This window comes from Penicillium griseofulvum (assembly GCF_001561935.1).
Source record: "Penicillium griseofulvum strain PG3 chromosome Unknown contig_80, whole genome shotgun sequence".
Taxonomy (NCBI): Eukaryota; Fungi; Ascomycota; class Eurotiomycetes; order Eurotiales; family Aspergillaceae; genus Penicillium; species Penicillium griseofulvum.
The window spans coordinates 3,738,368-3,762,905 of record NW_024467471.1 but is presented as its reverse complement, the minus strand read 5'-3'; the positions used below and the strand labels follow the sequence as shown (position 1 = coordinate 3,762,905).

The 24,538-nt window shown below is 48.4% G+C and overlaps 9 protein-coding genes across 9 annotated transcripts; 4 read left to right on the top strand and 5 right to left on the bottom strand.

Moving 5' to 3' along the window:
• Positions 1–95: 95 nt before the first annotated feature.
• PGRI_023530 (uncharacterized protein) lies at positions 96–632 on the bottom strand (the record flags this gene model as incomplete). Its single annotated transcript, XM_040790066.1, has 1 exon — positions 96–632. One exon carries the CDS (start codon positions 630–632, stop codon positions 96–98), a length of 537 nt encoding a protein of 178 aa, XP_040647019.1.
• Positions 633–2,350: 1,718 nt separating this feature from the next.
• Positions 2,351–3,095, top strand: PGRI_023520 (uncharacterized protein; the record flags this gene model as incomplete). Its single annotated transcript, XM_040790065.1, has 2 exons — positions 2,351–2,630; positions 2,698–3,095. The coding sequence occupies 2 exons, from the start codon at positions 2,351–2,353 to the stop codon at positions 3,093–3,095; spliced, it is 678 nt and encodes a 225-aa protein (XP_040647018.1).
• Positions 3,096–3,442: 347 nt separating this feature from the next.
• PGRI_023510 (uncharacterized protein) lies at positions 3,443–5,686 on the bottom strand (the record flags this gene model as incomplete). The annotated part of the gene is made up of 3 exons (XM_040790064.1): positions 3,443–3,977; positions 4,042–5,344; positions 5,395–5,686. 3 exons carry the CDS (start codon positions 5,684–5,686, stop codon positions 3,443–3,445), a joined length of 2,130 nt encoding a protein of 709 aa, XP_040647017.1.
• Positions 5,687–6,060: 374 nt separating this feature from the next.
• PGRI_023500 (putative MFS transporter) lies at positions 6,061–7,602 on the bottom strand (the record flags this gene model as incomplete). The annotated part of the gene is made up of 3 exons (XM_040790063.1): positions 6,061–7,148; positions 7,208–7,415; positions 7,468–7,602. 3 exons carry the CDS (start codon positions 7,600–7,602, stop codon positions 6,061–6,063), a joined length of 1,431 nt encoding a protein of 476 aa, XP_040647016.1.
• Positions 7,603–8,428: 826 nt separating this feature from the next.
• PGRI_023490 (putative glucokinase regulator family protein) lies at positions 8,429–10,522 on the top strand (the record flags this gene model as incomplete). Its single annotated transcript, XM_040790062.1, has 4 exons — positions 8,429–8,592; positions 8,652–9,105; positions 9,157–9,536; positions 9,592–10,522. The coding sequence occupies 4 exons, from the start codon at positions 8,429–8,431 to the stop codon at positions 10,520–10,522; spliced, it is 1,929 nt and encodes a 642-aa protein (XP_040647015.1).
• Positions 10,523–10,695: 173 nt separating this feature from the next.
• On the bottom strand, positions 10,696–12,024 carry PGRI_023480 (Winged helix-turn-helix transcription repressor DNA-binding; the record flags this gene model as incomplete). Its single annotated transcript, XM_040790061.1, has 4 exons — positions 10,696–11,458; positions 11,526–11,649; positions 11,715–11,850; positions 11,902–12,024. The coding sequence occupies 4 exons, from the start codon at positions 12,022–12,024 to the stop codon at positions 10,696–10,698; spliced, it is 1,146 nt and encodes a 381-aa protein (XP_040647014.1).
• A 663-nt stretch (positions 12,025–12,687) lies between these two features.
• Positions 12,688–13,764, top strand: PGRI_023470 (uncharacterized protein; the record flags this gene model as incomplete). The annotated part of the gene is made up of 1 exon (XM_040790060.1): positions 12,688–13,764. The coding sequence occupies one exon, from the start codon at positions 12,688–12,690 to the stop codon at positions 13,762–13,764; it is 1,077 nt and encodes a 358-aa protein (XP_040647013.1).
• Positions 13,765–15,608: 1,844 nt separating this feature from the next.
• Positions 15,609–18,929, top strand: PGRI_023460 (Male sterility, NAD-binding; the record flags this gene model as incomplete). Its single annotated transcript, XM_040790059.1, has 5 exons — positions 15,609–15,866; positions 15,921–16,148; positions 16,197–16,660; positions 16,713–17,736; positions 17,790–18,929. The coding sequence occupies 5 exons, from the start codon at positions 15,609–15,611 to the stop codon at positions 18,927–18,929; spliced, it is 3,114 nt and encodes a 1,037-aa protein (XP_040647012.1).
• A 288-nt stretch (positions 18,930–19,217) lies between these two features.
• eng2 (putative GPI anchored endo-1,3(4)-beta-glucanase) lies at positions 19,218–20,918 on the bottom strand (the record flags this gene model as incomplete). Its single annotated transcript, XM_040790058.1, has 1 exon — positions 19,218–20,918. One exon carries the CDS (start codon positions 20,916–20,918, stop codon positions 19,218–19,220), a length of 1,701 nt encoding a protein of 566 aa, XP_040647011.1.
• Positions 20,919–24,538: the final 3,620 nt, after the last annotated feature.

Below are 24,538 nucleotides of genomic sequence, written 5' to 3'. Positions count from 1 at the left end.
GGAAGCCGAAAAAAAGCTAGAAGGCTAAAGCGAGCCAGTTCCCAGCAGAAATGAGAGTAGGGGGTCAAGAGAGGAAGGGTGTCGGCGGCGCGTTTCTAGACACCTGCGGAGGCGATAGCACTGCCGATGGATTGGACATCAGCCAATAGAGACGGAAGGTCTGTTGGAATCGACAGAGACTCGCCGCGCTTCTGGACTCCAGCAGAGGCCAGCGCAGCGGCAGCTTCCTGGGCATCAGAAAGCAACGAGGGGAGATCGGTAGGGATAGAAAGTGACTCGCCGCTTTTCTGGGCGCTAGCACCGACAGAAGCGAGGGCTGCAGCCACTGACTGGGCCTCAGATGCCAGGGACGGGAGGTCCGTCGGGACAGAGATGGCCTCCCCGCGCTTCACGACACTTCCGGCGGTGATGGGGGTGGCCGTCGAAGGTCCGGATGCAGAAGGAGCATAAGAGGACGACAGCGGCGCAGTGCTGAAGGTAGAGAACAGGCTGGGAAGAGGTGAGTTGGTCGACTGATGGATAGGAGTCGACACAGCAGAAGAGTTGGATGCAATATGAGTACCATTAAAGAATGGGGCACCCACGGCAGAGCCGGACAGAGCGAGAGCGAGAGCGGCAAATGAGGTCTTCATTTTGAAAAGGGATTGAAAGAAAGAGGTGAAAATAGTGAAGATTTAAAAAATTGTCGGTCAACGATAGCTCGCACAGCGAGAGAAGTATATATGGAATGAAGATAATCACCGGTATACAAAAAGATTCCTCGATCTGCTTGATGAAAAGAATTGAACAGACGGACTCTAGGGACTTTATACCTTTGCTGGCCGTAGCACACCATCGACTCTCGAGCACAAATAGACACTGCTTGTGTCTGCACATGGTGGGTCATTTCCTCAATCAATGTGTTTGTTCCTTAAATTGAGACAGCCTTGACTGGTTGAGTATGGACGATCCCCAGATCTCGTCATCGGTTGGATATATTCTCGAACGGTCCTCGATATCCGAGCCCTGGGTGATGGACTTTCTTGATGCTCCATGTCGATTAACTGCCTAGATTGGGCTTGGGTTGGGGTTTGCCCCTGGAAGTATACCAATGGTACACATAGGGGCATGACCGACGGTAGCAACAGTCGCAAAATTGTAAACGTTGGAGATTGCCACCAATTCATTCCAAGGTTCTATCTCACATCTCCACGATATGTGCGAATAAGAGCAACCCGGATATCGGAGGCTGGTTGTGCAGGGACACATGGTGGAACCGATAGACGCATTTGGAATAACCCCCGGGGCCCCGTAAATATGGGGCATTAGTGGAGAGAACGATTGCGTTTTCATATTTGGAGATAAGGTCCACTAGTTTGCAGAAAAGACGATCCACCGTTGGGTACGGAGTACAACATAGAGAGGCTCTGGTTGACGATTTGTCTCATCTCCACTCAGTTGGCGGCTGAATTTTCCGCCTCATCGGGGAAGCCCCAAGATTCGGCATACGGGGCATACGGGACCCAGCATGTTTTAACTGTCCCATCCCAAAGTTATAGACAATCATAAACTTTCGCCTAAAATGGGTTGGCTATTCTTTATCCGTGGAACATCAAATATAGTACCGATATAGACGCCTTCTAGATTCGCAACACTAGACAGTTATCAGCGTCCCAAATGTTGTCCCACTGGAGGACAGGCTCCTGCTAAGGTTCCATAGTTTGAAGAAACTCGAGAAGCACCATGTAACAAGGAGGTCGTCTCGATCAGTGATACATGTCAGAGTGTTCACACGGCCCATGCACCAGGGGCAGACTCATCGGTTCCCTGTGGGGAGGAGGTAGGGTATCCAAGTTGGCAAGCTTAAAGAAGGGCGGCGCAGGTGCGTAATTGTGTTAATGCAGTTCTCATTTTCCATGGTAGCCGAGGAGGGGTTGACCTCCTCCATGAGCTCCATGGGTCGGTGTTTCGATAGTAGGAGAAGCGAGGAAAAGGAAGAAAGATGAACCGGATGGTCGGCGATCTGAACATTCGATGTGAGAGGAGAGGAAAGAAAAATAAATAGAGACATGAATTGGATGATAATTCTTAATCTGATGCAAGATCGTGTATATATATTGTGTTGCCGACAATTCCAGAGTGATATCTTCACTTATTCTTCCCACTACTGTTAGAATCAAGCTAATATTTCTAGAAATATTTCCCTTCAGTCTAATTACTGGCCACTACATTTCAAAGTATACAATGAGATATAGTTGATGAAAATGGTTTAAGGCCTTGGTCTTGGCAGTCGGAGCTTTCCCCGAGGTACCCGAGAGCTCCTCCCCTCTTGCTTCTTGCTTCTCACCTCCAACTCTTCCTCTCCTCAGTCATGGGTATTTTCAGCAAATTGGCCAAGACCACCATCGCAGGCAGTATTGCCTCGGTCGGTGTCTTCTGGGGCGCCACGCGCAATGACATCTTCGAGGCCATGGACAGCTCCGATCCCATCTTTCAATCGGCCTTTTTCCAAAAGTTCAATCCGAGCCGCAACCCAACTCTTCATGATGTCTGCGTCCGCAGAATTCCCCTAGACAAGATCCAACCCTCACTGATCGAGGAGAAGGGCAAGTTGGTGGAAGCCTTCTGTGCCGGTGTCTGGGGTGGCATGGGTGAGTCCTACACTTGGGAAGCTTTGTCGCAATGAAACAGACTCTAACATGTATATTTTCTCTCCAGGATACATTCCCCAGCGAGCCATTCTTGAACGGAAGTACCGTGGCCCCGAGACTGCCGACCACCTCTGGGACCGATCGGATCTCCTCTCAAACAAATACGAAGTGGGAACCATCGTCACCGATCACTTTGAAGTCGTTGAGAAGACCGAAGACCGGATTCTCATTCGCTGCGGCGACTCCCCACGTATCCGTGACGTGCGTCCCTCTGATGGCCTCTTCGAAATTGCTGCTGTGGTCAAGCCGGCTCAAGGCGTGGCCGAATTCAGTCTGAAGAGCTGCTTCTACCAGGGTCTTGGAAAGGCGGAAGGTGCTCCCATGGATGAAAAAATGGCTTGGGCACACCGTCAGTATACCAAGTTGCTGCTGGAAACTGCCGTGCTAAAGAAGTGCATCCGGTAAGGTAGAGTGGAGGACCTTTCAACCACCCGGAGACGGAATTTGTCGGCATACAAAAATCCTAAATTTTCGGTTGGGACATGCCGTGTACATATTCCGAATCATATATCCCTAATCCTGGTCTACGAGCAATCGAATTTTGGCTCAATCGGAACATGCTGATCTACAGTGTCAAACTTCAAGGAGCTCTCCTTTTACTTTACATATACACCGGATTTTAGGCCACGCGACATGGCTTTTCGCTTTAGTGCTCACCTACCGCTTTTTGCTCACTGAGTGATTTGAGCGCAGTGCGTGTAATCACGACTTTAGACTCGATTGATATGTTATACAAAGAATGGTTCCTTAAATCAAAGGGTGCCTTCCTTCCTCATCCCCTCAACCTTTCCAGCTAGGTTAGGGTCCTTCTTTTGGAGATACTCCACAAAGCTATCCATCATATGGGTCTTGATGGCATTCCGTTTTTTCCATGGTTCAACTTGACTAGGCACTGTCGGCCCTGTATATACCTTCAACGGATGTTCCCGTGCCTCCAGCCAGAGATGCTGAAGTCCAACAGATTGTAGCATGAGCATAGGATAGAGCTCACTCCAGACGAGGTTACCTAGAATGCGCATCCGGCCCTGGTATGTTGGGGTTTCCTCCTGGGATCCTTCCTTGGCCGTATCTGCACTTTCGCTTGCATCGGCACTCCCATCAAAGTCTGGATCGACGGCTAGCACTTGGCCTTGGAAGTCGCCTTTGAGGAGGCCTGTGTCCTTTGCGTAGGAGGTAGTAAACAAGTCTTCGGTATAGGAGCCCACGCCCATGTGATCGATTAGAAGGAAAACAGATGGTGCTACTTTATGGGCCCACTCATCCGAGGACCGGATATGTTGGTAGTGTCTATGAGAAGCATTAGTCCCTGGTTCATGTGAATCTTGAAATGGAGAATTTGAGGCCCACGAACTTCCTTGCTGATTCGACGGGGTTGCTTGCGTCGAAGCCTAGTTCCTTGCCGTCGAGCCAATGCAGTTTGAGCAGTGGTTTCAGCTCGTCAGCGCGCTGGACGCCCTCACTCCATGTCGAGAAGTGAGCTTCCACGTTCCGCTGTAGCTCTTCCCACTTCTCATCGGGGACGTTGTGCGCTGCGCGATAGATTGCCAATCCGAAGCCATAGTCTTGTCTTTCCGACGGGTCCAAGCTCTGGGTTGCCTCCTGCGCCCGAAGGAGTTGCTGGATCCAGGGCTGGGCAGGTGGTTGCGGCGATGGTGTTTGGCCGCGTATTTTTTCACGCAGTTCATCTTGTACTACTGTGCTAATGGAAACGCGCTCGCGGCGAGCCGCGTCACCCTCTGTTGCGCTTGGACCTTCAACCTTTGCAGCCTCGTTCTGAGCCTCTATACATTTTGTGAGTCGGCCCATCAGGAGCTTGGAAAACCCTGATCTCATGTCTTGGTTTTTTAGGTCAGGATTGTGTAGCCCAGCGACGATTTCAGAGGGGGCATTGTAGCCTTTGTACCCGTCCATGAACATCCAAATGTCGAAATCTGCCATAGAAGTGACATTAATAAGGTCAGTCCACCGCCGTGTGAAATCTTCCATCTCTGGGGTTTTTCCTTCCTGCACCTGGATCGCAGTGAAGCTGTCCAATGTCCGCTCACGCAATTCGGCGACGTGGGTCAGGACCCAGGAATGGGCGGTGCTAGTCATGACGTCGTACTGTGCGCGAATGAATTGTTCCCAAAGCGCAGTAAGGTCGAGTTCGGCTGAAAGACCTCGGGTCTTGCGCCGGGCATTCAACGCGTCCTGCATTTCTCCAAAGTCACTAGATATCTTGTTGAAGGTGTCACGCATGTTATTCCGGATCTGAGGAATATTGAGATACTCAAAGACGGCAATCACGGAGGTAAGGTATTCATAGGCGATCGCGAAATGTTCGGGGTTGTTGAGATCCTTTTCGCGCCATCGCGACGCGGGCACGGGGGCAAGGCCTCCCCACAGGCGCCGTTTGAGGAAGTGAATATTATGTCCAACTCGGCACAATCCACTCAAATCCTCTGGGCCGGTGATTCGCTGGATTGCCTTTTGCACAATTGGGAGATCGGCGGTGTTGAAAGGAGGAGGCGCCCACTGTGAACTCGGGGCCATAAACAGTGCGAATTCATCTGCATTGAGCAAAGGTAAATCGGTCTTCTTCCCGTTCGGCAGGACGCCGGACGTGATGAATTCGACGAAATGCAAGACAGCTTGCGGTTCAATCAAGGCGTCCACTAGTCTGGTTAACGAGGCCACAATCACACATTGACAAGTAGGATCATACCAGCTCCTACGTCATGGCCCTTCCAATGTTTCTCCGTGATGCTTGATCCCTTGTAACTGGTGGCGTCGAGAATGCCAACCTCTGGTTCTGATGAGCCAGAAGCTGTATGGGAAAGTCGCGTGGTGTTGGCCGGTTTTACGCGGCATGTCCACGGCGCGACGTTACGGGTATGGCGATGTGTCACCAAGCCAGTACGGGCACTAAGGCTCGTAATGCGAGGGATCGTGCGGGACGATAACCTGAAAGCATGACGATTGACCTGTAGCAGGCTTCGGGAAAGCCTGGCTGCCATGATGCGTTGGTTGGGGTAAGCTTGTAGGTGGAGGACGATCTTGGCAGATAAACTCGGATACGTACTCGGGGAGTTCGGGAGTCCGGGATAGCTCTGGAGCCCCCTTATTTTTATTTGTATTTTTTTCAAATCAGCCACAATGTAAATACAACACTAAGCTTAATGCTTGATCAAAAGTCCACTTATACGTACAATTATGTGGTCACTGAGTCATCCCCCTATGCTATTAAATACAGGACCTCGAGCATAAAGCGGCGGTATTCCCTAACGGGAAACTCGCGACTGCGGAAAATCTGATATACACTGCTACCTAAGTGTATATTTCGACAGCAAGGATTTGCCCTTTCCCTTAACCAAGGTTGATATACAAAAAATTAGGTCTTCACTTCCCGGGCTTCCTCCGCCTCTGGGTGTTTCTCCGTCTCTGGGTATTCCTTCTCATCCACAGCTGGTGTTTGCGTATCACTGGTCATAGTGATAGCCAGGACGGTTGGGATCGCGATAACCAACGAGCCCATGCAAAGTCCCCAGTTCATAGCGAATTGGGTCATTGCGGGCTTTTCCATGGCATTGATGCGCCACGCCATCGCACCACCAGTGCTCTGGAAGGTCTTGTACGCTCCGACCAGAACGGCTGCTGTGGCGGGGGAGTTGGACTGAGCACCCACGAGCCAGTAGCAGAATGATTGCCACAACGCATCATAGCAACCATAGAAGATGTAGAGGAACATCGGGCCCACTGAGATATCAGAATCGGTGTAATCGATATCCTGCTTTAGGCCGTGCTCCAAACGTTCATCAGACCACACCTGGAACTTATAACCACCACCCCAGATGACCATTCCAGTGACAAACAAGAATGCCCAAGCGATGCGAGCGCGGTTGGGTCGACTGACGCCGGGGATGTCGAGAATGAGACCCATGATGAGACCACCCAGCATCTGCGCAATCCAGTAAAGCGCACCGTTCAGGGAACGCGTCCGGATGTTGAAGTTCATACCGTTAACAGCATTCTGCTGGTAGGAGTAGAACACGTTGGCCGAGAAGAAGAGGGGCAGCATGCACAACACCCGCCAGTTGCAAATGACCTTCACAGAGTGGCGGACAATCTGGCGGAAGTTCTTTTCGCTCTCCGGTGTGACCTGCAACTGGGCAACTCTAACATACGAGGGCGGGCAAATGAGCGCTCCAAGCAGCCATCCGATGGCCATGATGACAAGCAAGGCAATGTATGTTGCATCGCTGACAGTGCCGGTCTTCGACTTGAAGTTGAGGCCGAAACTAGCGAGAGATCCAACGCCACCGCCGAGATTGAAGATGATCCAGAAGGCAGCGATTGCGCGACCCTTCTGTGACTCGGGCACATAGGTCGTCATGATAGCGCCCTGTGCCACCCACAAGAAAGACGCGCCCACACCGAGAATGGCACCGGAGGCAATGACGAATCCACCGTTAGCGGTTGCTGTTCGAGTTCTGTTAGCTGTGTGTATAACACAATGTGGGTTGACAGCTTGACCATACCGTTGAAACACAGAAGACTGCCAGAATACAAGGCGTATGTCCATCCTCCAAGCAAGAGACAAACTCTGGGTCCAACACGATCGAAGATAGGGCCGACAAGGAAAAGTGCAGTTCCTGCAGTACATGCCAGAAGAGCTACACTGGCATTTGCAGCGATGGTCTGATCAACTTGACCGGAACCTCCAAGACCACTGAGGGCATTGTACATCTAATGCCATTGTTAGCCCACATGTATTTGACAATAACCATGTAAAACTTACTCCCGGACAGCAGAAGCAGATGAAACTCATCAAGATGATCTGGAACCAAGAATGGGTCCAGATCTTGTATAATGTTGAGCGGTTTTCATTTTGCTCAAAGCCGGCGAATTGCCCTTCTTCGACTTGATTCGACATGTTGTACGTATGGTACCAAAAGTCCGGGGGGGGGAATAACCGGGGTCTTATGTTAGAGACTCCAACAATCCTTTCCCCTTCCTGTATCGGACTACTGCACCTGTGTGGGCCATCTTATCGAGTCTGGGGCCCCACGCGATAAGGGGCTAAGGTTGCATGGGAGAAGCGAAACAGGGATTAGCGATATCACCGGAGATATCTGTTGGGTATTTCGCCTGATGTAGTAGTGAAGGTGGAGAAAAGCCATGCGATTTAGATTGCATTGTATAGTGCAACTCCTTCATCACACGACCTTACTTTTTCTCGGCCGACCAATACCGGAGAATAATCCACTATCCTCCACATCAACCTCCTTGTTGGGAAAAGTCTGGAGAAGCAGTGAGATACCCACTCCGGTCGCTTACGAGCCGGACCAATCCTATGGCGTTAAGATCCTTCGTTGCTACTCTACTTTGTAACGCTCCCCATTTGAGGTGTTTCTAGAAAGCCAAGGGCTGCCTTAACCTTACGTACGAGAATTCCGTCAGTATCCCGCATCGGCATCGTCCTCGGGAAATGGGGCGATAATAGGCACTCGGCTTGTATAGCGCCAAATAGAAATGGGTCCAGCCTCGCGCCCCCAATCATCTAAAAAGCCCCCTTATCACCCTTGTCCGCATAAGTCTGATCGTGATTCGTGCGAAATTAATCAAGTTTTGACAAGAAACGGCGTCAGGCTTGTTGTCTTCTAAGTTATCACCCCAAAACACCCTGCATAATGGATCTTGGGAGTCTATCTCAACTCCAAACGGAGGGGGTTAATCCCCGAACCGTGAATATTGATCGCATGTCGACACTTGAAATGTGTACTGTGATCAATTCCGATGATCAAAAAGTCCCTGAGAGTGTTGTTCCTTGTCTGCCCGTTATTGCGGGAGCAATTGACGCATTGACCCCGCGAGTTCGACAAGGCGGCCGGGTCATTTATGTCGGTGCTGGCACCAGTGGAAGGTGAGTCACGTGAATTATGTTCCCCTATTTTGAAAACAAATATTAAAAACAAATTTTAGACTTGGAATCTTGGATGCATCAGAAATTCCTCCCACATTCAATGCCCCTCGTGGGCAGTTCGTTGGTCTGATTGCTGGTGGAGATGCCGCAATTCGATCGGCCCAGGAGGGAGCCGAGGATAATGAAAAAGCAGGCGCAGATGAGATGAAATCTCTGAACCTGAACCCAGAGCTTGATAGTATCATTGGAATTGCAAGCTCCGGGCGCACGCCATATGTGATGGGATGTCTTGCTTTCGCTAAGCGTCTCGGATGTGTGACCATCGCAGTTGTCTGTACAGTACCTTCGGCGATTGGGCTTTCAGGCGATGCGGACTTCCTTATTTCACCTGTGTCTGGGCCCGAAGTGGTCACTGGTAGCACCCGTCTCAAGGCCGGTACTGCCACCAAGTTGGTGTTGAATATGCTAAGTACTGGTACCATGATTCGCACAGGAAAGACTTACGGAAATATGGTATGTTGTAATATCCCCCAACTGTTGTGCTCCAGCTAATGCTCTTCCAAGATGGTTGATCTCGTGGCGTCAAATTTGAAACTCGAGCAAAGATCCCGCAATATTCTGCGGAGGTTGAGTCCAAAGTGCCAGTCCGCGCCTGACGCTGAACTGGATGCTGTCCTTGCACAATGCAATGGCAGTGTCAAGCTGGCTATCTTGGTTTCAGAGACCGGGGAGTCAGTTGAGACTTGTCGGGGATACTTTGACGCTGCAGCTGGAGTTTTGGCCAACGCGCTGGCTGCCATCTCTGAGCCCATCGAACCCAAGCCCACAAGTACCCCCACTAAAAAGTTTGCCTTGTGTATTGATGGCGGTGGTACAAAGTGCGCTGCTGTTGTGGCGGATGAAGCTAATGTCGTGGGCCAGGGTTCTGCAGGCCCCTGCAATCTGTATGATATCTTCTCTGGTTTTATCCTGTGGTACTGTGAAGCTAACTTTCTCCAGAACCGACAGCATTGGAGATATAGACGGAGTTATCTCCACACTACTTGATGCCGCAAAGGCTGCTCTTAAAGACGCCATGTCAAGCGACATAGAACGCACAGAGGCTCCGTGGAAGGAACTCCTTCAAACATCCTTTAGCTCTGTGTGGGTTGGACTGGCTGGTATTGACCGAGCTGGCCTGGAGGGAGTGCTAGCACCTAAGCTGAGACAAGCTTTCGGCATCACTCAAGAAAAGGACCTCCAGTTAACCAATGACGTAGACCTATTGACCGCTGGTGTTCCACAATCACTCGGTACACCGTCCGTCCTGGTGGTAATTGCAGGAACAGGGAGTGTTGCAATGAGATACAAATGGGCCGATGATCAACAAAGATACGCTCGTGCTGCCCGGTCCGGAGGCTGGGGTCATATGCTCGGCGATCAGGGCGGTGGCTACACAATCGGCATGAAAGCCATTCAACACACACTCGGAGTCTTCGAGGATATCACCTTGGGGCTTGATAAGACTGGAGGGGATGAACTTTCTAAGGCTGTCGCAGAGAAACTGGGGTGCCAGGTATCTGAGACAGCCAGTATCGACATGTTGAACAATATTCTGGCCCAGAACCATTCTCAGGGTGTGAAGTCACGCATTGCCAGTATTGCGCCGGTTGTGCTCGACTTGGTGAACAAAAATGAGACCGCAGCGGCTATCGTGAGCTCTCAGGTAGCTTTGCTCGTGGGCGAGACTCTTGGTCGCTTGGTGAAGCCTCAAGCTGCTGGGTACCAGCCATCCGAGGCCTCTGTGTTGGTGTTGGCAGGAGGACTGATGAAAAATGAAAGATACAAGGCCACATTTGAGAAGCAACTGGAGTCACACAGATTGTATTTCAAAGGAACAGTTGTTGTTGACGATGCCGCCCGTTCAGGTGCCACCTACTTGAGTCGTTAAGCCTTGCTGGGCCATTTTCTTCTATAAAAAAACATCAATAATTAGACTTCTTTTACTCTTTACACTTCTCCTTGTATGTATCTGCTCTCTTTTCTCTACTCAAACGCTCTATCTTATCGTCCACTGAAATGCAAATACCCAACCTGCTTAAACTTCAAATTTCACTATCTGTTCTATTTCAACATCGGAACTGCTTCAATCACCGATTCCATCGCCGGGCTCTGGTTCCAGATGCCCGTGATCTCCAAACCAGCACTATGCAAGAGATCTCTCCACTGTTGTTCTGACCGTTCGACACCAGCTCCAATACTCATCATCTGAATATCCAGTGAAGCCTGCATTAGGGGAGCATCGGTATCTGGGAGGACGAAATCCACAATGAGAATCCGAGAGTAGTCCGGCGCCATCGCTGATACCGTATTCTGAAGGATCTTCTGACTGATTTCGTCATCCCAGTCATGGAAGATGGAACGGAAGTAGTATACACGGGCGCCTTTGACGGGTTGAGAATCCATGAAATTATATCCCATCACCTCGATTCCTGCGCTCTCACCATCGACGCCCTCAACAACACTGGGTAAATCCTGCAGCACCATTCTGCCTGGCAGATGACCATATTCTCGGCGGAATTTGCCCAAATCATGTCCTTGGTTACCGCCAATGTCTACCAAGAAGACAGTATCTTTGTATGGCACGGAATGGCCGAACAGTCGCTCGACAGGGTATATATCGTACCACATCGGCTTACCCTCACGACGGCTGGCCATGTACGAGTTAAAAAGCTCCTGCTGTTCCGGATGACTCGAAAGCCACTCAAACTGACTCTGTCCAACCGCCCATTGCATAGGCGACTGAGTATAATCCTGGGGATTGGCATAATTATGGGCCTGCAGGTACTCTGGCAGTTTGCTCAATGTTGGAAAAGTAAGATCATAACTAAACGAATGGTCAGTGAGTGATGACAGGAAGATATGCAAGGGTCCAAGCCACATCACCAACATACATGCATGGGATTCCGTCCCTCCCAATCGGCTGAGTCAGTGCCACGGTCTTCTCATTGGCAACATAAAGCTCGGGGGTCGGTGTGACGCACAGCCCAAGAGAAGCCATAACGCGCATTAGTCGTACTAATTTACGGAATTAGTGTGATTCACAATGTGTGACGAACTATTGTCTCCACAGGAAAAGGTACCAATTAGATCTTCTTCGGCGCCCGTGTAGTTGGCTAGCTGAGCGGCTGAGAGCCCCGTTCCTCTGTGGCGCTTCTCCACAAGCATGGGGAAAATACCCAAATCGATAACAACTCGCAACGCAGCATTTTGAGGAGGCTAGAGCCCGGTCAGAATATGAACTCGATTATGGTTTGTGGAACCCCATACCTGGTAGATCAGACGAAGCACGGTTTCTGTCGGCGTTTCCACTGCAGACCTCAGCTGGTCGATCATTCGCAATAACTCGAAGTGGGCTTGCGGAGATGGATCTGAAGCTTCCTTCAAGGCCATTTGGCCGAGTCGATTAACCAAACAGTGAAAGGGTGTAGTAATCGTCATTCTGGCTGCTCAACAGAAATAAGCACCGATGTTCAATGTAAATTTGTGAGGCTTCGAGTTTCACAAGCTAGGATGAGTGAACTATTTGGATGGATCTCGATTGCATCTTATAGTCCTTGTTCCCCCCCAGAGTGACATCGGACAAGGCAAATAAATTAAGAACCCTTGTTTTCATCGGTGTTCAATCCATTCCTTCAACAGACGGATGCAATATAGGTAAGCTTACCCCGAAAACAGCTGAAACCCGGGGCATATCGTTTCTAGATGCTCCACTATTCAGTCATTCTCGGCCCGTCGTCTTAATATGCCGCATTTGAGAGAAGCTGACCTGATCGGGATAGTCTAGGAGGTACATGCTTTCCCTACGGTGTGTGATTCAAATCCGGGCTATTTGTGAGCGTGCGTTCTGTTCTGTATTGACAACCCACATCGGAATTTTCTTTTTTTTTTTTAGAAAAACAGAAAAAGAAAAACAAATCATTGAATTACAAGATCTGCACGGAAACAGAAATCTCCTGGTGATGTGAGATTGTGATTTATAGCATTGCTATAAAGAGTGTGAAGGAGAGCATTAACAGATGTTAGTTCCATATCAACCCTAAAAACATTTTAACGATGCATTCACTTTCAACCACCCCCCAGCCCGAACTCGACTTGCGATGGAAGCCAGCTATTGCAACAGTCAGTCTAGGAGCTGCTAATCTACACCCTATCGTCGCCAAACTTGATGCTGCGGCCATCAATGGCCAACAAGGCCTTGAACTATTTCATGATGATCTGGCAGAGCTCGCCAAGACCCTTCGTGCTCAAAGGTCCGACAGTGCACCCCGCACTGACCGAGACTATGAGATTGACGCAGCACACGCTATCCGAGATCTATGCGCCGAGCGTGATCTGCATGTTGTAGCTCTCCAGCCTTTCCGACACTACGAAGGCCTGATTGATCGAGAACGGCATGCGGAACGCATCAATGAACTCAAACATTGGGTGCAGTTATGCAAGATTCTTGGCGACTCGCTCTTCATCCTGATCCCATCATCTTTCCTCGACGCCTCCGAGATCACCTCCGACCGAGAGTGTCTTGCGGCAGACCTAGCCGAGGCCGCAGATGTCGCATTCCCCGTGCGCATCGCATATGAGGCCCTGGCATGGGGAACGCACATCAACACCTGGGAAGACTCTTGGGATTTGATCAAACGGGCCAATCGGCCCAATCTCGGCATCTGCCTTGATACATTCAACATAGCAGCGCGAGTCTGGGCTGATCCCACCTCCGCAACAGGGCGACAACCCCTAAGCGCAGATGAAGATCTGCGGGAATCGATGCATCGGCTTGTACGGGAGATCGATCCGGACCGAGTGATGATGGTCCAGCTTGCCGACGGCGAGCGGGTCGACCCACTCACTCCCTTTCTTCGGGTACCAGGTCTACCTACTCTGCTAGCCTGGTCGCGGAATGCTCGTCTGTTTCCGTATGAAGAGGATAGGGGCGGATACCTTCCGATTGGTGAGGTGACGGATGCCTGCATTAACGGTCTCGGTTATACTGGGTGGGTCAGTATGGAAGTCTTCTCAAGATCTACCGGGGAAGACAATCCGGCCGTTCCGATGGAGCATGCTGCCCGGGCTCGTCGCTCCTGGCTGCGGGTCCTGGAATTGTTGGAAAAGAAGTCGGAGAAGGAATCCATCTAGGTTTTGGGCTTGAGATCAGCGTATTTTGTTTCAGTCAGTGTTATGTATTGATTTTTAGGTTCATGAATGAAAGCTTAGGTGCATTCAACCCAGAGGAATGACAATGATGAAATTGTCTTGTAATCTCGTTGTACACCCCTGTCTAGAATTGTAGACTGGTTCTTAATCTCGACAAAATTACAGTCATGCTTGATGCCTACACACATACCCTAGGTTGATACAATCCAAATGTCTTAGATCTCAGGAATGTGGAATTTGGAAGGAATTACTGTTCCAGAAATATCTATAAGGAATGCTATACCGAACCAAACCATCGGGTACGGAGTACTTCTAACGGAACACCACAGCGTCATTCCCGATACCTGGAATGCTATGCCAACTATATTCTGAGACCCCAAGAAAGAAATATAAAAACCAAGTTAGAAATGATCGACATCAACCCGATCGAACGGATCGTACGGATCAGCATTCTTCAAATGGGTCCCCGGATGATTCCCGAGAACGCTTATCCCCATATAGATCAGAAACTTGGTACTTTAGGGCATTCCCGGCATTCCGGATCCTTCTCCCGGGCCGCTCCCGATCCTGTCTGGACTCTCCATACCAACTTTGGTTTCCTGAACACCTTTTGGTATGGATGATTTGAATTATCAGTTGACCTATCTTCCAAGGTTTTCTGCGTCACCCTTCGGTGTCATTCCCTCTGGCATCCAGGGATGTGACTTCTACGATTTGAGTGAGACATCGCTTGGCCCTTTACTCCTTGTCTAGAATGATCTTAGTCCAATTTAACACCGGATGAGGAGTAAGACTGGTATCCTACAATGACATCAATAGGTAGTTTAACAATATACTTAAAGGCCAATGAAACACCAAACACTTCATCGGGACATATCTAGACACAGCGTTTTGTGTAGCCTTTACATATGACACCCAAGAGGTTCCAGACTGAAGGCTGATGTTCACTGCCGTCCTCAGTTACACTGACTTGTACAAGTAGGTTTCAGAGTTCTTAAACATGATCTAGAACTATCAATATGCAGGTAATGTTACAGCTAGCCATTCCCTGACTATATCAAAAAAGAACCTCCTTTTCTCTCCGACTGAAGCTAACAATTATTTCGGGCTTTCCCAACGGTATTTTCATCACAACTGAGGCGGATGTGTCTCGGGCAGCTCTGCAGTGGAACAGATGCCGCTGGTTGCGATTGAAATTCCACTCCGAAGATGGAGAATAATGCAGAATGTATGCACTTAGTTTTAACGCTAGACAGGGGAGTTATTCCCCAAACTTGGAATTCGGCCAGCGGTGTAGCTAGTTTGTAGTTTAAGCCACACCAGACAGAGTAGACCAATCTTGCCGTCAAAGTAACGCCATTGTTGAATCCCGACGCATGAGATCTGTGATTTTAATAGTGTTTGCAGGTCACACAAATAACTCAGCCAATCCTTGTTGAAATTGTGCTGGTTGTACATGGAGATGTGCCTATGGCTGCCGAGAGCAATATTATTTCCTCAAATCCCAACTATTCAATACGCGCCTTGATGACTTGTGTTGGCATATGCATAACTATCACAACATGGTACATTGCTGATCCTGTCCGTTTGCTATTTGGCTGAATCCGTGCGATATGTATATCCTCCCGATGCAGAAAGACCTTTTTTTTTTTTTTTGCCGGGCATCCCGAAAGCAATCAATCAGTATAGGCTAATATGGTAATATGGATCGGCTTAGCGGTCTAAACAGATAACCGTCCTTTATATACGGCTTGACCCTCAATATCCTTCTAGAACACCAAGCTGCTGTGGCACCGTTCCTCTCCTATAATCCTTCTGTACTCAAAATGGGTATCCAACGTGGAACTCAGGCAGCACTCGCTGGTTCCTCTAGCAGTATCAACCCGTTGGTGCATAAGTTTGGATCTCTTCAAGTTCTCGACGACTTGATCCGGTTACGTGCTGCTGATGTCGTTCAACATCCCATTCTCGCCTATCCTCGTTTCGACAACGATGCAGGCTCCTATGGCTACTACACTGGGAAACATTTGGATGCTATGATAAACCAAGCTATCATCATGCTCATGGATGATGGCTTCAAGCAGGTTGGTCATGAGTCGCGCTGTATGATCTCAACCCTCTAACAAATAAATGTTTAGCCAACCCGAAGTCCATCAATCGTGGCACTTCTCACTTTGTCCGACCTTAACATGGTGATCACCCTTTTCGCTTTAAGTCGACTGGGCTATACTGTAATGATGCTCTCCCCCAGACTCTCGGGCGAAGCTTGTGTCTCCTTGCTGGAAACGGTCAACTGCGAGTCAATCATATATGGTCAATCCCCCAATATCCGTGCAACACTGGGCGAGATCCTCCACCGGAGGCCAGTGAGCTGCCGCCCAATGCTCCCGTGCTCTTTATACAATAAACTACAGCCGACGTCACTTGCTCTACATCACAATCGAAACCCTGAAAAAGTCGCCTTGATTCTCCATTCCTCGGGATCAACAGGCACCCCCAAACCGCTCTTCCTCACACACAAAGCAATCATGACCCACCCTATGAGAGGTCCTGGGTTTACCTCCTTCAATACCCTGCCATGGTATCACCTCCATGGGCTGTCCACCGCGTTGCAGGCAATGTGGATGAGAAAAACAGCTTATATGTGGAACGCTGCGCTGCCTTTAACCGCAGAACTCGTTGCTAGCGCCCTTAAAGAAGCTAGACCAGAATCCGTAGCAGCGGTACCATACATGCTCCAAGTTTTGATTGATGATCCCCGCGGCATCACAGCGCTGAGGCAATGCAAGTTGGTTACATACGGAGGGGCACCCTGTCCCGATGAGCTGGGCGATCGACTAGTAAGCGAAGGAGTACATTTTGGAGGTTCATTTGGCCTGTAAGTAGGATCCTGCGGATACCTACAGAGTTACACAACTAACGAATTGTAGCACCGAGGCTGGCCTTGTTGCAGAATCAATCTCCCGACCAAAAGGTGACCCATATTGGAACTATTTGAAATTCTTTGACAATATCCGTTCATATGTCTGGATGAAGCCTATCTCTGACTCAGGCTCGCTTTTCGAGTGCGTTTATCTTGCTGGTCATCCAGCATTAACAACCTCAAATTCAAACGAACCGCCAGGATCCTTCCATTCAAAAGACGTCTTCACTCCTCATCCTACAATTGCCGGAAGGTGGAAATACATCTCACGATTAGACGATCGAATCAACCTAGTGAATGGTGAAAAGGTCCTACCACTCCCGATTGAGGGTCGCATCAAACAACACCCTTTTGTCCACGACGCAGTTGTTGTCGGGGTTGGCAAAGCTGCTCCAGGTCTATTAATTTTGCGAGCAGACGATCAGGAAGCCAACTATCTCTCGGATGCAAAATACCTCAATACAATCTGGCCAACAATCCAAGAAGCCAACTCCCAGGCAGAGGCTTTCTCTCAGATCTCCCGGAATCTGGTCGCTATCTTGCCATACGATGCCAAGTTCGCTCGAACAGACAAAGGGTCCATGATCAGGGCACAGGTCTATCGAGAACACAGCGAACTTATCGAAAGCCTTTATGCCGAGAAGGAACATATATATGGGAATCTGCTACTTGACGTAGTGGAGACGGAGCGCATTCTTCTTCAACTAGCCCAGCATGAGCTTGGAATACCCATCTCTAGTGTCGATGCCAATTTCTTCTCCGAGGGCATGGATAGTCTTAAGGCAATCCACTTCCGACGTCTCGTTCTTCAGCATTTCAAGTTCCAGATGGGTCAAGCTCCTAGTCCAAATGTCATATTTGAATCGGGCTGCATATCACAGTTAGCTCGGCATATCTGTGCATTACAAAAGGGGGAGCTATTCGAAGATGTACAAAGCGATTTATCTGTGATGACTGAATTGGTCGATAAATACTCAGTGTTTGAGAGACACATACCCCAGCCACATTCTTTCTCAGGGCCGAATAGTGTGGTGAGTAACTATCCTACTGTCATAGTTCAGGATCAGGAGCTAACATAGCCAAGTTTTTAACAGGAGCCACTGGATCAATTGGTGCCCATGTCTTGTATGAGCTTCTCAACGACGACTCCATCTCCACAGTGTACTGTCTCACACGACGCGAATCGCCACTGGAAGCAATACTTTGCACTCTAACCGACAAAGATCTTTTCATATCCCCCGAACAAATAACAAAGATCGTCGCCTTCAATGGCCGTATTGACCAGCCCGATTTCGGTCTATCTCTAGATGAAAATACAATCAAACACATGCTCGACACAGTCTCGCTCATTATTCACACAGCATGGCCCGTGAACTTCAATCTCCCACTGGTTGAGTTCGAACCACACATCCAGGGCCTACACAATCTAATACAGTTCTCTCTGTGCGTACAGAGGCGCGAGCCTGCAGTCATGATGTTCTGCTCATCCATCTCCACCGCGCTCCGATCTCCATCAGCCGAGATCCTCGAACAACCAGTCGACCTGGATTGCGCCTTTATGGGCTACGGTCAGTCTAAATTGATTGGGGAGCAAATTGTGAGTAAGGCACGTCGCAGTGGAGCACGGGCTTATTCTCTTCGAATCGGCCAAGTCTCGGGTCACTCAAAGAAGGGTCTTTGGAATGACTCTGAAGCTCTGCCATTAATGATCCGGTCGGCGCTGACACTGGGTGCACTACCTGAGCTGTCACAGACATGTTCTTGGCTTCCGGTAGACAATCTCGCGTCGACTATTCTTGAATTGGCCAGGACTTGTGCTACTTCGAATATAGTTGGGGAAAGTCAGGCGTCCAATTCGAGTATGGTTGAGTACATTGATGACTCGATTTTCAATTTGTGCAATTCTCGCGAATTCACCTGGTCATCTTTGCTACACGTGCTGAAGAATTGTGGCTTCCGATTTGATGCTGTGCCTTTTGAAGAGTGGTTGCTAAGACTTCGTCGGAGTGAGATGCGGGGTGAAGAACTTGTCAATCCCGCGGTCAAGCTCATTCATCATTATGAGATGATGCATGGGAAATCATTGCAGAATGGGCCAAAAAGGTTCATTACAGAGAAAGCAGAGAGGAGTAGTGTGGCTTTGCAAAATGGCCGATTGAGAATTATTGATGATGGCATCTTGAGATGCTATGCTAAAGATTGGTTGGCGAGGTGGACAGCATAGGGAATTATTTGAATTTGGGCGAATAAGTGTGGAGTTTAGGGATAAACGGTGTTTGAATATATGGGAAATATTGCTAGTATTTCTAGGAGAAAAAGAATCCTTCATTAACTTTACACTTCCTTTTACCTGTAGTGTGTAAGAAAAAGTAAGACGCCATGGGAGGCAAAAGACAGACTGGAATCCAAACAAAATCAAGTCTCGGCAATAGTTAGGACCTGCTATACAATGAAGAAAGAAAGATTGACCGCCGAATTCGCACCAGTTTCAACAAAATCTATCACAGATATTTTAAGACAAAAGGGCAACAATGAGTCCGAGGAAGAGGGCGGAGATGCTCATAGACAAGCGATCAGCGGCCCCAGTGAAGATAGGGCCGAATCCAGATTGAGATCCGCTAGGGACATAGAAGCCAGATGTCGCAGATGCGGTCTCCTTCGGGGCTTTGGAAGCCTCGTATGGAACGGAGGAAACAATGGCAGAGGGGAGCGCAGAAGGCTGCGCCCACGAAGCACCGAAGGTCTCACCGGGGGCGGAAGTGTAGCTAGCGTGGCCCTGACCAACCGGGACAGATGCGTGGTTGGAGAGAGGGTCCACACCAGCGGCTGTGGTCATTACCTCCGTCTCTTGGCCGTGGGCTGGGGTTTGGACAGATTTCACAGTTGGAGTGGGTGCAGTTGCAACCACAGAGTGAGCGGCGGTAGCGGAGGACTCCTCGTCCTCGGGACAGAGGGTCTCAGTTGCAGTGACTACAGAGGTAACAGTCCGAGTCTTCTGGCTGGTGGCAGGGTGCTCGACTTCTTCAGTGGCATGGTTTTTGGTAGTAGCTGCGACGGAAGAATCAAACGCAGGAGGCAATTCCTGAATTGATCCGGCTTTTTGATCCTCAGTGGAAGCAGATGAGTGCACAGCAGTAGCAGTTTGAGTATGGTGTGTCTCAGCAGTTGTGTGTGACACCACAGGAGCAGCGGCGGTCGTATCCGGTCGGGACTCGGATGACGCAGGTGATGCAATTCCCTTAACACCAGTCTGGTAGATCTTGACCGAGTTGATTTCCCAGTAACTCTCTGCAAATTGGGTCGGGTTGTTGGCGACGTAGTTGTGACAGCTCTGCATGGAATCGCCGTCGGTCATGGGGCAACCAGAACCACCATACACATTACCCGCCCAGTCTCCACAGAAAGTGACATCAAATACAAATGACTGGGCCTTGAAAGCATTGGCAACGTCGCACGATTCCTGCACCACGGCCATTGGAGTACCAAATTGCGTTACATCGGGCTTGCCGCTGGTGATCGAGGGCGGGATCGAGTTTCGGGGGAAGTACCAAATTTTGAGGAATTCATTGGTCCACTGCAGTGTATACACACCTCCCTTCTTCTTGTTGAAAGATGTACCATAACTGCCCTCGTGGCCCTCGATCACACAACCAACCGTGCCTTGGTCCAGACCACACTCTGTAGCGTTGACCGAGCCGGTCATATCCGTGTCTGTCAAGGTGCAAGTGCCGGCTGTATGCATGACAATTTCGTTGTGATTATGCATGTTGACACCTTCGATGATATCAATCTCGCCATCTCCAGGCCAATTCCTTCCGACAGACCAGAAGGCGGGCCAGGTACCGCAGACGCTACCAGGCATGTGGGCGATGTCGGCGACGACGAGAGACTGGTCGTAGTATTTCTTGCTGCCAATGCGAACTGAATCACGGCCCCTTTTGCCCTTGGGGTCTAGCTTGGTAGCATGATCGACACCAAGATACACACTCCCAGAATCGGTGACCTTGACGAGGCCTGTATTTTCGGCGGTCTCCTTGTCGAGATAGTTAACAAAGCCATGGGTCGGATCAGAGCCAACGTGGAAATTGAAATAATCCAGGAAATTCTTCCCCTGCCAAGTCTCCACCAGGGAGTAACTTGTGGCGGCCACGGGGGAAGCTAATAAAGCGAGCATCAGCGATCCAGCGCTCAATGAACGTGTTGAAGAAACCATCTTGTCTGGAGAAGACGTATAACAAGACCAAATGCTTGTGAGATAATCCAGAAAGCAAGGAAAAGAGAAATAGAAAAAGTACAATCGATAAAAAGAAAAGTAACTAAAAGAAAGACTGACAATCCAGATTGTCAACAAGGAGAAAGGAATGTGAGCGTGTCGAACATGTCTGAGCAACAATGGGAGGTATTTGACCAAAATATCTTTCGCCAGGCGCACAAGCCATATATTATTTTATCCTAAATTATGCCGGATAATGCCTTGGAAACTGGAGATCAGTTTGTCCATCCAGTAACAACTCATCAGTACCTGGAACTTCGACTACAGTAGTGAGTGGAGGCCTATGATAGGCTGCATCGGCGGAGTCGAGGGGCCTCCGTGGCGTTCTAGTCCAGGAGTCGAAGTCCACTTATGATGATCCATTCTTCACATTCTTCACAGCAATAGGTCAAGTAACACAAAAAGATCGACTAGTCGCTGTCATAGCGGTTAGAGGGGGGTGGTGTGTCAACCTGAAACCTCTAACCCACCGGAGGGATAACCCAAAACAAACGGTGAAACAGGAGAAACTTTCCATTTGAAAGAAAGAAAGATATAAAGATAGGGAAAATCCAAGTATACAGGTTAATGAAATCTTCAAGATCTCTTCTCTCGACTTTGTTAAATCATTCACATTCCAAGTGAAAAGGTGAAAATGTTTACGCGGACATGTGATGCACGGAGTTACCGCTCTCTCCCCACTTCGCCTCCAAGGCGGCTTGATCTACATCTCCTCTTGGCCATTTTAGCGCTGAAGTCTAGACTTGTTCAAATATTTTCTTTGTATTCCACATTAAAGGAATGTATTACCAAAACACAGATCATAGGGGTCTCGGGAAATTATATATTCTATATTTATATACTCTAAGAGTACGATGAGCCAATGTTAGCAATAATAAGGGCTAGGGTATTTCTTGTATCGCAACTCCATACAAAAGGTACATGAACACAATAACCTCAATTTTCTTAGCCTCCGAATAGTTAGGAGGCAATGGAAGATATAGAGCGTAAATCAGTCACAATTCGTTAGAACCAATCTTTAAAGGTCCTTTTACCAAGTTACCTTAAAGCAAGAAAAGGGTTAAATCTTTACGTACAATGTTTCTGCACAGTGTTTCAAAGTACTCTTTAGACTTTGACATGGTATATTTATAATCCATCCTAGCAATAGTAATTAGGCCAGGCTTTAGTACCATATATTTTTTCTTATTTCCTTTAGCTAGTTTGAGAGTTGAGAAAAAGCCGATGCTATGGCTATGTTGTGTTTATGTACCTTCTGTATGAAGCTGATATATAGAGGATACCTTACCCTTACAATTTGTAATCCAGTACCTCAGCCCTGGAGTTGCCCACCAGTACTGGATAGGGGTTGTGAGCATGCCATGCTGAACGTGTCCTTGCAAAATCAAACCATATGCATCGTAGTTAGTATTCATCGCAGCAAAACAAACAAACTTCACACTGGCCATTGCTATACTCATCTCCAGTGCTGATAATATTTCATGGCTTGAGTTTCTATTCGGAATATATACCTCATGACAATGCAATAGAAAGTGCTGTTATATAGAAACGACTCATCCCTATGCAGGTCACATTCATAAAAAACAGAAGCAACTTGGGACATCTTCTTTAGCCGACTGTATACTCCTGAGTTCAATGCTAAGTGCATGCCCATATATTGGCGGCGTATTAGGGTAGGTGGTAATGCCGTGTGCTGTCGCACTTTGTCAGACACGCGATATATAATCTGTGGTTTGGGGGGTAAGTCCAGTAGGATTATAGGTCAGCTGTCCCTCAATATATACACCCTACGCAACCTGTTTCCCTTACTGTGAACTATTTTCATATTTCGTTCCTTGTTCTATTATAGGAAACACGGTGAAGGAAAATCTCTCCATTAAGGTTATATAGTAAGAGACGAACTACAAATAGGATCTCGTACTCGTAATATTTTCCATTTCGGGAGAACTATAGCACGTCTGATTGGACGATAAACCATGAGTGGAACAGAGAGACCATACTACAGAAACTGAACTGCAGCAAGCTTGACCCTCTTTCGTTCCCATCGAATAATTCGTATTTATATACTCAAAAGGACTAGTTTTTCATTTTTCAGCCCTCTCAACAAAAAGTGTTCCCTAGTTGTGGGGCTGCACTATCTTCTAGCTCAAGGCAGAGAAATATCAGCACAGTGTGCATTGATTAGACAAGATGAAAAGATATTTAAATAACAAGGTTCCTCTCATAAGATGGGCTGGATCTCCTTAGTGCATCTATTCAACAGACGAGCTTTCACTCTTTTCCGTCTTCAAACATCATCGTACCACTTTTCAAGACCAGTCGTCTTATTCCATAACCATTTTGCACGTTACGAACTTGAATTATGGCGGGAGAATTCAAGCTATACCATTACAATCCGTCTGCCGGTTCTGCTGTCGCTTTTGCAGCGATCTTTGGGCTCACTACCGCCATACACATGTGGCAATTAGGTCGGAACCGAACCTGGTACTTCATACCATTTGTCATTGGTGGCTTATGTGTGTACTCCATCTTTTCCTTTATCCATTTTTTGAAACTATGCTCATCATTATGAACTATTTCCAGTTGAGACATTCGGCTACTTGGCGAGGTATGCGAGCGCAGAGGAAGCCCCGGACTTCACTACAAAGCCGTACATTGCACAAAGCCTGATGCTCCTGCTAGCACCTGCATTCTTTGCGGCTTCTATATATATGGTTTTGGGCCGCATCATTCGTATGCTGAATGGAGACTCGTGTTCCCTAGTCAGGCCATCATGGTTGACCAAGATATTTGTGACGGGTGATGTGTTATCATTTTTCATCCAGAGTGGTGGTATGTTACATGGACCCTGTATCGCTTGGAAGGCCACTAATTCTGTTTCTTTCTTAAAGGAGGTGGTCTGCTTGCCTCGGCGAAAGACAACTCGAAAGTAAAACTTGGAAACAACATGATTGTGGTTGGACTTTTTGTTCAAATCCTCTTCTTTGGCTTCTTCATGATTGTTTGCTTGGTTTTCCACCGCCGCATGCTTGCTACACCATTGCATGCTGCGGGCGACACTCGAATTCCCTGGACCCGTTATATGAAGGTTCTTTATATCGGTAGTGTCTTGGTCTTGGTCCGATCAATCTACAGAGTGGCAGAATATGTCCAGGGCAGTGACGGATTTCTGCAAAGCAAAGAGGTATTCATATATGTATTTGATGCAGCGTTGATGTTCATTTGCTGTCTACTTTTCAACTTCTTCCACCCGAGCAAGATTCTCTCAGGCTATCACAAAACCCAGGACGGCCCGGATGTGGAATTGTTGAATCATGGTGGTTATACAGGATACACAGGACAAACCAGGTACAACCCCCATTAAACGTACCCTTTTTTGTCGAATCTTGCTTTCTTTTGTATAATAGACCTATTGATCAATGCCATTTGTGATTATTATGAGGCGGCCCGCCTGATAATGCTGAGACGATATGCTGCAAGGATTATTGGTAGTTAGAACTATGCGCTCGGGGCGTTTCCGGCGCTTTCTCGACAGTGATGGTGATGTGACGTATAAACCA